Raw genomic sequence first — 12,601 nt, 5'->3', positions numbered from 1 at the left:
TAGTCACAGAGAGAGAGAGGCACAGAGACACAGGCAGAGGGAGAAGCAGGCTCCATGCACCGGGAGCCCGATGTGGGATTCGATCCCAGGTCTCCAGGATCGCGCCCTGGGCCAAAGGCAGGCGCCAAACCGCTGCGCCACCCAGGGATCCCTGAACTTTCTACTTTTGAGTAGGTGAGAGACTCACAGCCTTCCCCAGATATTTCAGTTGTGCAGAATGATTGTTATAGATTTTAGGGTGCTCAAATCGTAATAGCTTTGAAAATGGTAGTCCATTTAATTAGGATATTTGTCGGGACACCTGGATTGCTCAGCGGTTGAGCATCTATCTGCCTTTGGCTTGGGGCGTGATCCTGGAGTCCTGAGATCGAGTCCCACATTGGGCTTCCTACATGGAGCCTGCTTCTGCCTGTGTCTCTGCTTCTGTGTGTGTGTGTGTGTGTGTGTGTGTATGTGTCTAATGAATAAATAAATACAATCTAAAAAGAAAAAAATTAGGATATTTGTCTTTGTAACACTACCCTAACATGCTTGAAAATATCCTTGTTTTTTGGCATCAACAAGATGCTTGTAGATTTTTCTTGTTTAAGAAATGGAATCAGCTACTCTCCAAGGACTCCTAGTTATTTTAATGCTAAATAATATAAGACACTGATATCTGGGCATTAGGGGTATACATGATAGTTTGTAGGGGGGGAGGGGATATTGGACCTCACCTGGTAACGACAGAATTGGAAAAAATTTTAAGGCACAGATTTATATTTGACCTTTCCAATTTAAAGTATCACTGCTGTGCCCTGCCCTCCTGAGGGTCTGTGGACTCCCTGAACACTGACAGTCCTTTGAAGCTGCCTTCACCATTATCCCCACTAAGACTGTAAGAAGTTGTGTAACCTGCCTCCAATCACATGGCAACAAAGTGTAGAGTGGCCCAGCTCTGTCAAATTTCAGGATCTGGGTTCCCACAAACCCCTACCTCAACCTCCACCTGCTGTCAGAAACACCAAACTCTGTCCTTGGCAGATTTCCCACCAAGTTGCTGCACTGAAGATTCCCAAGGCAGAATTTTCCTAGTATTGGGTGGAGGGAGGAGAAAACAGTAAGTACCCAGATTCTTCTCTTCCTCCTGCAGGATTCGGGAGTGAGAATGACCAGAAGAGCCCTCCATGAGAAAGGTCTGAAGACAGAGCCCCTCAGGAGGCTCCTTCCCAGAAGAGGCCTCCGGACAAATGCCCGGCCAGGTTCCATGGTGCTGCCAGACACCAGAGCCCCCGGGGGAGGAAGCAAGACCCCTAGGGCACCCAGGACGATCCCCCAGGGGAAGGGGAGGTGAGTGGGCTCCCCAGGCAAGGTGAGGCCCCTGGGTCTCTCTTGGCTGCCCCAAGATCCAGCCACCTGCCCATGCCCTAGGGTGGAAGGAGCCTCCCAGCCCTACAGCTACAGCAAGAACTTTGGGTGGCGAGCTGCCCTAGCCTGCCCCGCACCTAAGGTCACAGCACCCATCTTGCTTGCCACTGACCCCCGCGCAGTGAGCGGGTTCCCCTGGCACCCCAAGTGTGAAAAGGGCTCTGGCACAACTGGGACCACACCCAGCGCCTGAGGACACTTGGCCGCGAAGGCTCCGCCATGCCCACCTCCTCTGTCACCAGTGCCCTCACCCCGCGTCTGCTGGCCTCCAGCCTCCTGCGACACCGCCAGCCACCCCCCTGGGCGGGGGCACACATGGAAACCATGCAGCACCCCGCCCCCACTGAACCCCCATCTCCCACCCCAAACACCACCTCCCCTCCAGCCCCACCTCAACCCCAAACCCAGCTCCACCCTGGGTGGGCCCACGGATGCCAGGCCTGGGACAGGGTTACCTCAAGCACCAGAGGACATGCTTCAAGAGCTTCCACCTGGTGCCAAACTCGCCAGTCCCCTGGGAACCACGTGGGGCAGAGGCCTTTCTGCCCTGGTGCCCACTCGCCTCACAGCCTGGCCCCGCAGGGACCAGAGAAGGCATCCTGGGCTAGTGTGTGTGTGTTGGGAGGGGGTATCCCAGGGTTCTGGCAGAGCCCAGAGACCTGGAAAATCCTCACCTGCAGAAGGATGGGGGCACAGGAGCCCTGAGTGGTTCCAAGAGCTTCCACGGACTCCACCACTGGGCCTGTCACATTAGCAAATAATGTCTCCCATTTATTGAGAGCTTACTCTGTGCTAGGCATTGTGATTTACATCGATTATCTCATTTAATCCTCACAACATCCCAGTGACACCGGTGTTTTCATTATCAACATTTTACAGATGGAGAAACTAAATCTCAGAGAGGTTAAGGGACCTGCCCAAAGTCACACAGCCCATATGTGGCACAAAACCAGCATACAGATCCAGGTCTGCCCGCCTGATTCCACAGCTCACCCTGCTTGCTGTAGCCCTTCTTCGGGTACAAGAGTGAAAGTGCAGGTTTGACAGGGCATCCATTTATGGAGCATCCATTTTTCTCATGATAATTGCACAAAACTTTGTATATTAAAATGAGCAGATACTCTCTGGAATGAGATTGAGATAAAACTTGAGCCTTCAGACATCCCACATTAAGACCAATACTTCAGGCTCAGCCCATGGATCCCTGAAGTAACCTCTTCTCAGAATCTTTGCCTTTAGAGGGATATTGGCCAAGGAAGCTCTATTCTTGGATCTGCTCCTATGCAGAGACTTCCTGAAAACCAAGAAAGATGGCCTCGTAGTTTGCCATCCCAGAAGCTGCTTGGAAGCTCATCCACTTCCTCTGGGCTAAGGTTTCTAATTTCCCAACAGATGCTCATCCTCAGGGTTTGGAAATGAGAAATTGGAATTCTTTGGGATTCCTGAAATCATATTATTCTGTATTTTTCATAATTTTCTGTATTCTTTAAAATAAATGAGAGTAGTTACAAAGAACTGTAGGCTAGAGCAAATATTGAAAAACCAAAAAATATCAAAGAACATTATTGGGTAGTATTTTAATAACAAAATGTTAAATCTTCATCAAGATAACTGTACCACACAGAAGTATGTGTTGAAATTGCCAATTTGAAGACTTGTTTCCAAAATTTATTTCTGGGAGCATCATTCATAGAATTTGTATGAGATATATGATGCATGTAAACAGATTAATATTCTGTTTACAATATCAAGAGTCACATGCTCCTCTTACTGAACCAGCCAGGCACCCCCACTTCTCTCCTCCTGACCCAAGTTTCCGACACGTCTGCCTTAATCTTGGACTCTGTATATCAGCATTTTCTTCTCATGCTTTCTACTGGATGTCAGTGATTCTTTCATACCAGGAATGCCCCTATGTTTATTGCTAAGCATGAATTCTCACAGGAGAATTAGAACACTTTTTCCTATTTTCCCAATCTCTTTACTGATTGGTCTTGGGATTCAGAAAAACACAAATTTCCCAGAAAATATCAGGAAGGACTTCCTGCATAGAAATACTATCCTGGGCTGAGCAGGATTGGCAAGGCAAATTGACTACAGAAATAGTTACCTAGTATATCATCAGGCCCAGTCACTGATGCTCCCTGGTTTCAGGGCTCTCAGAGCCAGAAGATCCAATTGTGGATCTCAGCTCCATGCTAGTTCCTGGGTGTGAGACTTTGGGCAAGTTACTTTACCTCTCTGAGCTTCAATTTAATGGGTAGGATGGTGCCTGGAAATAACATACTTGTTTTGTGAGGCCAGACTGTTGAAGGGTTAAGTGTGGCTTTAGAGTCAAATAGATGGTCTGAGGGTTTGAACCCATTACTTACTACCTCTTTGATATGGGCCAAGTTCTAGCCACTCTGAGCCCCATTTTTCTCCTCTGTAAAATGGAAAAACTGAGCCCACTTCATAGGATTTGGGTGAGTTTAAATGAGATCACATATGAAAATGACTCACACAGAGCATGGTACAGTGTAAATACTCAATAAACGTGGGCCAGGGGAGTTATCATCTGCTGTATCTACCTCACAGGGCCTTTGTGAGGATGAAAGGAGAGTTATGTTTGCTTTTTAAGCTGTGAAGTGGTATCCACATGCTTCTCTTTCCTTCAGAGATGGGATGGTCAGAAGTTACTGACAGACATTAGAGCTGGGAGTAAGAGGCCTGGGAATACTTACTGATATTCACAGAAGGTGGCTGTGTTGAGGAAGAGGTGTCACCATGGTTACTTGGGAAACAGGGTTTAGTTGCAATCAAGTGGACAGACTCTGGCATCGTCTGACTTGGGCACGCTTTGGAGGGTGGAAGGAAAGAATTTTCAGAAAGAAGCTTTGGAGAAGGGACTGTGTTAAATGGAATCTGCTCACTATAGGTTTGTTTAATAGGGATTGGATCAGGGGAAGGGGACCTGGATAGAAGGTGGTGAGGGGGTTCTTTGACTATTGTCTGAAGCCCTATCATTGGCTAATCCTAGGAAAACAATCCTCTTAGCTGGGCCGTGCATCCGGCTCCTGCCATGTGTGCACCTATGATGTTCATTCATTCCCCAGACTATAAACCAAACATGGATCAAAGAGCTCTCCAGAGATGAGCTCATGTAATCCTGGCAGCAGCCCTGAAAAGTGAATACTAGCACAATTTCTGTTTTACAGACAGGGGCTTGGAGTCTGGGAATTAAGTCCATGGCCCCAAGTCACACAGCCTATTTGTGGTCGAGTCAAGATTCAGGCAAGAGTCCAAGCCCTTAGTCCCCACCAGTCCAGCTTAACTCATGGGATGCCAGATGCTGAGCTTGAACAAGGAAAAAGGAAACACAAATGTATGGGGTTTAGCGCCTAACTGGCCTCCTCTCTGGCCTTCTATGACAACTCTTTCTCTTTCTCCTTCCCAATATTACTCCTACTTTTCTGGACACTGTTTCTTTGCTTCCAGAGACATTTTTCCTGTGTAGCCCTTAAGTCTGGGTCCTTCAGGCCCCATTCCTTGGACTCTTTTATCTTTCTTTTGCACATACAGGTGTGTGAGGGATCCTCCTGATGATGCCCACAGCTTTGGCCATGGGTCACCTCTCTAATCCCAACTGCCCCTCTGAGCACCAGCTCAATCCAGCCAACTACCTCCTTGACATCCCCCTCTGAGGTTCCAGGCTCTCAGCTGAATTCATCAGCTCTCCATTAACATACGCCTTCCCCCAAGTCCCCCTTCTTCCTTACCATGGCCTCTTAGTTTCAATCACTGGTGTAGTGATAGGGAATCCAAGAAGCCTGAATAGACAGAGCCTCATGAATCCGTTCCTGGAACTAGATGTGGATTGTAGGGTATGTTCTCTGAGAGCTGTCAACAATTTGCGGGTGAACTTGGAGGGTGGAATTCATCATTTAATTAGCTGTGTCCTAAGTGCCTGGCAGTGTGCCAGGTCCAGTAGCAGGGATGGAGGACAACATTCAGGAGTGAAACAAATGAGATCCCTGGCTTTAGAGAGCTTTCAGGCTACTAGAGAAGATGGCATTAGGAATCCTCCCCCCCCCCAAAAAAAAAGGAATCCTCCCAAAATATGAACTATTACAAACTGTGATAAGTATCATGAAGCAAAAGTCGAGGAGCTATGAAAGAATATAATAGGTCTGTATTAGGTCAGAGTGGGGGTCAAAAACCATTTTGAGAAATGATAATTATTGTATCACTGAGAACTGAGTTGGGGGAAGAGAAGTCCTTATAAAGGCAATAGTAGGTGTGCGCATGAAGACCCAGGGGTGAGCAAGAACTGCTATGTTGGGGAACCTGAAAGGCAACCATGTCAATGGATTAATGGAGCTGAGTATGCTGGCTGTTATAAGACTGGTCAAGATAAGACTGGACAGGGTGGCTGGGGGGAAGGGGGTGGCAGGTGCCTTGTGGGCCATGTTAAGGAGCCTGGATTCTTTGGGTTAACTTTTTATTTGGAAATAATTTCAAAGTTACAAAGAGAGGTGAATAGTACAATGGGCATCCATCTGTCCTTTGTCCCAAATTCACCTGTTAAAATTACCGATTCTTTCTCTATATGAAGTGTTACATGTGACCCTTATTTTGAACTATAATGCAAAACAATATCTCATTTACCACCCTTTTTTGTCAATTAGCTCAATAATGTCCTTTACATAGCATTTTCCCTCTAGTCCAGAATCCAGTCTAGAAATGAAGTGATGCATTCCATTGTTATTTCTCTTTAGTCTCTTTTTTTCTTAATTTTTATTTATTTATGGTAGTCACAGAGAGAGAGAGAGAGGCAAAGACACAGGCAGAGGGAGAAGCAGGCTCCATGCACCGGGAGCCTGATGTGGGATTCGATCCCGGGTCTCCAGGATCATGCCCTGGGCCAAAGGCAGGCGCCAAACCGCTGCGCCACCTAGGGATCCCTCTTTAGTCTCCTTTAATCTGGAATAGTTGGCTTTGTCTTCCATGACATTGACATGATGGGAAAATTTAGTTTTCCCCGTTAAGAGAATGTTCCTCATTTGTCCTCTATTTCTTCATCACACATTCCTGCTGGAAGATGATAGAAATGTTACTGTGTCTTTCCCGTGAGACAACAAAAGGCATACACAGTCTATCTCCTCCTCCTTGGTGATTTAAATTTTGTCTGATTAAGCTGTACTTACTGTTTTTCCCTTGTCACTGATAAGCAATCAGGGAGATAGTTACAAATGTGCAAATATCCTATTCCAGAGATTACTAAGTAGATGAGATTTAATATCCAAGGAGGCTTCTTGCCTGGAGCAAATCAGTGTTAGGAGGGTTACAGAATGGCTTCAGCTCTCTCTCCCCTTGACATTTTCCTGCCTATTTATTTATATATTTATTATTAGCCGGGACTTTTGGGTTCCTACTGCTTTCCAATAATCTTAGTTATTAACCTTAATTATTTTGGTGCTCAAATTATCCCAGATTTGGCCAGTAGAAGCCTCTTAAAACTAGAAGCCTGGATTTTACCCTGCTTTGTTCAATTTGCATATTAGACTCTGACTGTGTGTAAGAATATGTTGTAGGGGCTCAGAGGAGGAAGCAGGAAGACCCGGCAGGTGGCTCTTGTGTAGTCCAGGTGGGATATGTGGCTTAGATCAGAGAATGAATTTGGATGTTCAAGAAACTTTGGCTATAGAATCGGTGGGAACTCATGGTGTGGGAAAGTGCAAGTGGACAGAGAGGGAATGACCAGGGAGTAACTGGGTGGTTGGTGGAGATATTTACTGATATGGGGAAGATAAGCAGAGTAAGGGAGTCAGTTGAGATGGGTATTTTAGATAGTTGAGTTTGAGATGTCTTTGACATCCAGGTGAAGATGTCAAGTAGTAATTGGATATGTTTTGTTCTGGAGAGAAGTCCAGAGCAGAGGACAATTTAGGAGTTGCCATGTATGGGTGATTTTTGAATGCATGGTCCTGGATGAAATGCTGTAAGTATAGTGAGGAAAGAGAGGCAAGACTAGGAATCCTAAGGGAGTTCACTGATTGGAGGCATGATGTGTGTAGCAGGAGATGACAATGGAGAGATGGGGGGCCAGGTTGTGTGAAGCCTGTAATGTCAGACCAAATACTGAGGGCTATGGGGAACCACTGAAGAGTTCTGAGTAGGGGAGTGAATGCCACAGTATGATCTGAGTTTTAGAAAGACTGTTCTGACAGCCAAGTAAAGAGGGAGAGTCATGGCAGTGGCTAACACTATGGTTCTTTCTAAAGTAAATTTGCTATCCTCTTGCCACTGACAATTGTTCAGATGGATCCCTGTGTCTGGAATGCCCTCTCCTTATCCACCTGGGCACAAAAGATGATCAACACATCTGCCTCAGGGCTATTTCTCAGCCTCTGGTAATGATAGCATCCCTCATCTCCCTGGCTCATTCTAGCTGGAGCTGCACAACTTCCCTCTGGGATCTTTTCTAAGCCCATTGAAAAGGTGAAAAGGTGCATTGTAGGTGGAAGCTGATCCTGAGGTTTGCGGGAGTCTGTTTGGTCACTGTGATTCTCTGCCCTCACATGCTTTGAGTTCAGTGTAGTCTGTCAGCCAGGCAACCAACCACCCATTCAAAGTATGCTGTCCTGTCTGCACCCCTACACATGCCAAGGAAAATGGGCTGAGTCTGGATGAACATCCTAGTGCATCCTTCACTTATCAGGGGTGGTGCTATGCAGAAGACCCACAATCCTGTCTAGAGAATATCCACAGCTCATGGAGACACAAATAAGCAAAGGTAGAATTTCAAGAGACCAGAGGGAGGGGCAGATGTTCTGGAAGGCCAGAAATGGCAAGATTATTACTAGTTGGAGAAATGAGAGAAAGTTCTCTGGAGAAGGTGGCATTTGAACTAAGCCTTGAGGACAGAGAGGACTATTTTCCATTTCACAAAGGAAACATTTGATCATTCAAGCAGAAGAGAAAAATAAGGGAAAAAATCAAAGCCCTTTTTCCTCATATATTTTTTTTCCTTTTTTTTTTCTTTTTTCCTCATATTTTATTGACATTGTCCACACAATCATTGTCGGTTACATAAATATCCCATTAGTCAGCTACTTTATGGTTAGTCCTCTTACTGTTGGAATAACTCATTTCCAGGCCTCAAGACATTGGCTTGGAGCCTGTGGTTGGGTAGTGGGGACAGAAGCAACCCACGACCAAATGTAACTCAGGAGTCAGTGCTTGAGCCCATCCACTCATTCCTTCATTCAACAAACATTTATTAAGGACTCACCTGTCCCAAGTCCTGAGGATACACTGATGATCAGGACATAGTTCCTCTTCTAAAGACTGCAAGTCTAATAGAACAGGAATCACAGTGGAGAGAATTTGTTGTAAAGCATGTGAAAATGCCACCATGCAGGCACATTGTGTACAAGATGTGGTGCTGACATAGAGAAATTGTTACTAGTTGGAGAAATGAGAACTGGGGTAACTGAACTCAGCAGTAGATAGCACACCAAGCAGAGCATGCACAGTGAGGAGGGGGAGGATTGAGGACACCTGTCAGAGGACCAAGTTCATGCTGAGTGCTGCTATATACCTCTCTGTCAACAGGCTGGAAGGCACATCTCTCCTACTCTTAAGCTTCTGGGTGTGTGTTTTTTTTTTTCTGTTTTCTATTTCAAGTATTTCCTTTCTCCATTTTTTTTAGGGGAGGAAAGGCTATTTTTATGCTCTTTTCCAAAATCTCAACTTATGTGCTTAATTCATTTTATTTTTCTCTTTTTGACCCTAAAAGCATTTAATGGTGTTAATTACCTCTGCAGATAGTTTTGACTGTATCCTGTTTTTAAAATTATTTTCTAATGGTTTGTTTTTTTACTCTTGATTTACTTCTTGTAATTTGATATGCTATTCATGTTTTTCCATTTCTAAGTGGCGTGTTTTATATTATTGTTAGCTGTATTGCATTTTGATCAGAGACTGACTTTTAGAATTTCCACTTTTCAAAATTTACCAAAATATTCTCTGTAACTTAATATTCTTGTTGAATTTTGTCACTGTCCATGGAACTTGAATAGAAGGTACACTATTTGTTTTCAGGTTAAAAAACTTTGGATGTTCATATCTGCTATGTCCTTATTTATTTTTTGATTTCTTGTTCAGAAAATGTATTAGAATATTTCCAATAAAACTGTTTCTCATGTTTCTCCTAATATATATTTTTAAAAGATTTTTTTAATCTATTCATGAGAGACACAGAGAGAAAGGCAGAGACATGGCAGAGGGAGAAGCAGACTCCCTGAGGGGAACCGGATGTGGGACTCAATTCCAGGACCCTGGGACCATGACCTGAGCCAAAGGCAGACACTCAACCATTAAGCCACCCAGCTTCCCCTGTTTCTCCTAATATTATTCAATATTTTATTTCATGGATCTTTGTTATTTAACACATGATAAATTAATTAAATTGTGGAGTCAAGACAACCTGGATTTAAACCCCACCTCCATCATTTATTAGCTTAGATTCCTTATCTGGAAAATGCAGATAATAATGGTATCTCCCTTGTTTTTTATTTTTGTTTTTAAAGACTTTATTTATTTATTCATGAGAGACAGAGAGAGAGAGAGAGAGAGAGAGAGGGGCAGAAATGCAGGCAGAGGGAGAAGCAGGCTCCTTGCAGGGAACTCGATCCTGGGACTCCAGGATCACACCCTGGGCCGAAGGCAGGCGCTAAACCGTTGAGCCACCAAGGGACAACCCCCCCCCTCCCTGGTAACTCCCTTGTATAATTATTCAATTAAATGAGATGAATGTAAAGCATAGTACATAGTTTAGTGCTCAATAAAGCTAGAATTCACTATTATAATCATTGTTATATTGCCTGGCTGACCATTGCTGGCATTCAGAGCCTTTGCTGTGGAGGCAGAAAAGGCCTTAAAGAACCTCTTTCTTTTTCTCTAGCCAGTACACATTTGATAAACAGAATGCCTCATGTAGAACATTAGAAGTCACTGTGAAAAACGAGGAAAAGCTGACAGCTTCCCAGCATGCAAACACAGAGTGACACACATCAGTTTTGATGATGGATCACTGGGTCAGCCAGTTCATGGATATGTGAGTATTAATGGCAGTTCCAGCCTTAACGGGGGGGATGGGGCAGGTGGGCTGCGAGGAAGAGAGAGAGGCCCAAGCTTTCCCCAGATGTCACTTCAAACACTGTGTCCTCCATCTCAGATCCTCAGATCCTTTTTACCAGCACTGTGAGCCAGAATTCTGGGTTTCCCTGCCAATGGCTTATACCTGCAACCTTCAGAGGTTTGCCCTTGGATATAGAACATACTTATCCATGGGAACTTTCATGTCCTCACACCCTCCCTGCTCCAACGGGGCTTATAGTCGGTGACTGGTATGTCAGTGCTGGAGTCCAGCTCCTTGGACTGGAGCAGGACAATTATACAGTGCTATTTCTTTCTTTTTTTTTAATTTTTATTTATTTATGATAGTCACACACAGAGAGAGAGAGAGAGGCAGAGACACAGGCAGAGGGAGAAGCAGGCTCCATGCACTGGGAACCCAACATGGGATTCGATCCCGGGTCTCCAGGATCGTGCCCTGGGCCAAAGGCAGGCGCTAAACCACTGCGCCACCCAGGGATCCCTACAGTGCTATTTCTACTCCAGAGCTGCGCACACACACTTTATAGTCTTCTTCACCTGCTTACCTCACTCATCCACCTACTTCATTCCCTTAATGGTTTTTCCTGAGACCACTGCTTTAATAAATCACTTGCCCTTTAATCCTTGGCCTGGGTTAAGTTTCTAGGAGAATCTAACCTAAGATAAACTGCTTTACTCCTTCCTGACAGGAGGAATTCTGACATGGACCGAGCAGAGTAGTGAGTTCACATCTTTTTTTTTTTTTTTTTTTTTGAGTTTATGTCCTTTTGGTTGCACACGACATAAATCCAAAAGGTGCTAGCTTAGGCAAGAGGATGAGAGGGATATTGGAGTATCCAAGTCATCACAGGAAGGAAAGAAGTACACCTGGGCCATGGAGGCATCTGGAATCAGGGCATCCTCTCCAACTCTCTCAATACTTTATGTAGGTGTGCTCTATTCCCTGAGAGTGGAATTTCCAAATAGCTGGTGGTAAGGCTGCAAACAGTGTCCCTACCTCACTTTCCTCAGCTCCGCCCTGCTTTGTTCAGCTTGGGACCAAGTGACCACAATTGGGGCAGAGGAGATATTTCACACAATTGGGGTGATTGATCTCTGATTATAGATTCTCTTCTTTTCCTGGGGAAGGAAGGGCCATGACAGAAGGGAGGGTCACTGGACAGAAAAAAGCTGATGCCCACTACATGGTTCCTTTGATGAAAAGAACTGTGAGCGGGAATCCCTGGGTGGCTTAGCGGTTTGGCGCCTGCCTTTGGCCCAGGGCGCAATCCTGGAGTCCCGGGATCAAGTCCCGCGACGGGCTCCCAGCATGGAGCCTGCTTCTCCCTCCTCCTGTGTCTCTGCCTCTCTCTCTCTCTATGTCTATCATAAATAAATAAATCTTTAAAAAAAAAAAAAGAACCGTGAGCTTAGAAAGGCATGCCTTACATGTACTATATACCCAAGTCCACAGCAGCACTATTCATGAAAGCTAAAGGCAGAAACAACTCAATCTCCATCAATAGACAAATTGATAAACAAAATGTGATACATATACACAAAATGGAATATTATTCAGCCTTTAAAAGGAGGGAAATTCTGACTCCTGCTACAACACAGATGACCCTCGAGGACTTTATGATGAGTAAAATGAGCCAGTCACAAAAAGACAAACACTGTATGATTCCACAGATATGAGGTCCCTAGAATAGGTAAATTCACAGAGACAGAAGATAAAATACAGGTTACCAAGGGATGGTAGGAACAGGAATAGAGGATTGTTATTTAATGAGTACAGAGTTTCTGTTTAGAATAATGAAAACGTTCTCAAAATGGGTAGCGTTGATGATTGCACAACACGAGAATGTATTTAATTGCCAGTGAATTGTGCACTTATAAAGGGTTAAGTATTAGAATTCTCTAGAGAAACATAATCAATATATCTTAGGAAGAAATTTGTTTAAAGGGATTGGCTCTTGCAATTATGGAGGCTGAGATGTCCCAACCCAGGAGCCAGTGGTATAAGTTTCAGTCTAAGAACAAAAGAAGGAGA

The 12,601-nt window shown here is 44.7% G+C and overlaps 2 protein-coding genes and 1 long non-coding RNA gene across 6 annotated transcripts in view; 2 read left to right on the top strand and 1 right to left on the bottom strand.

Moving 5' to 3' along the window:
- The window catches only part of ZNF629 (zinc finger protein 629), an 81,769-nt gene that overhangs the window by 22,015 nt on the left and 47,153 nt on the right, over window positions 1-12,601 (top strand). The window contains exon 2 of the mRNA XM_072836524.1: window positions 10,355-10,507. The gene's annotated coding sequence lies outside the window, so the exon portion shown is untranslated. The remainder of the gene's footprint in view (window positions 1-10,354; window positions 10,508-12,601) is intronic.
- Window positions 1-12,601, top strand: part of BCL7C (BAF chromatin remodeling complex subunit BCL7C) — a 48,512-nt gene that overhangs the window by 33,695 nt on the left and 2,216 nt on the right. Inside the window, exons 6-7 of one of the 3 annotated variants that reach the window (XM_072836538.1) lie at window positions 1,133-1,329; window positions 2,287-9,597. In XM_072836538.1, the coding sequence (XP_072692639.1) occupies window positions 1,133-1,329; window positions 2,287-2,299 (210 nt within the window). In that variant the 3' untranslated portion in view covers window positions 2,300-9,597. Of the gene's footprint in view, window positions 1-1,132; window positions 9,598-12,601 lie in introns of those variants that run through there. The other 2 variants (XM_072836537.1, XM_072836539.1) reach the window with 2 other exon arrangements.
- The window catches only part of LOC140638725 (uncharacterized), a 26,624-nt gene continuing 20,182 nt past the window's right edge, over window positions 6,160-12,601 (bottom strand). Inside the window, exons 3-4 of one of the 2 annotated variants that reach the window (XR_012035708.1) lie at window positions 8,681-8,744; window positions 6,160-6,480 (exon numbers count right to left, since the gene is read on the bottom strand). This is a non-coding gene — a long non-coding RNA (uncharacterized lncRNA). The remainder of the gene's footprint in view (window positions 6,481-8,680; window positions 8,745-12,601) is intronic. The other variant, XR_012035707.1, reaches the window with a different exon arrangement.

This window comes from Canis lupus, chromosome 8 (assembly GCF_048164855.1).
Source record: "Canis lupus baileyi chromosome 8, mCanLup2.hap1, whole genome shotgun sequence".
Lineage (NCBI taxonomy): Eukaryota > Metazoa > Chordata > Mammalia > Carnivora > Canidae > Canis > Canis lupus.
This window is presented reverse-complemented; position numbering and strand designations above follow the sequence as displayed.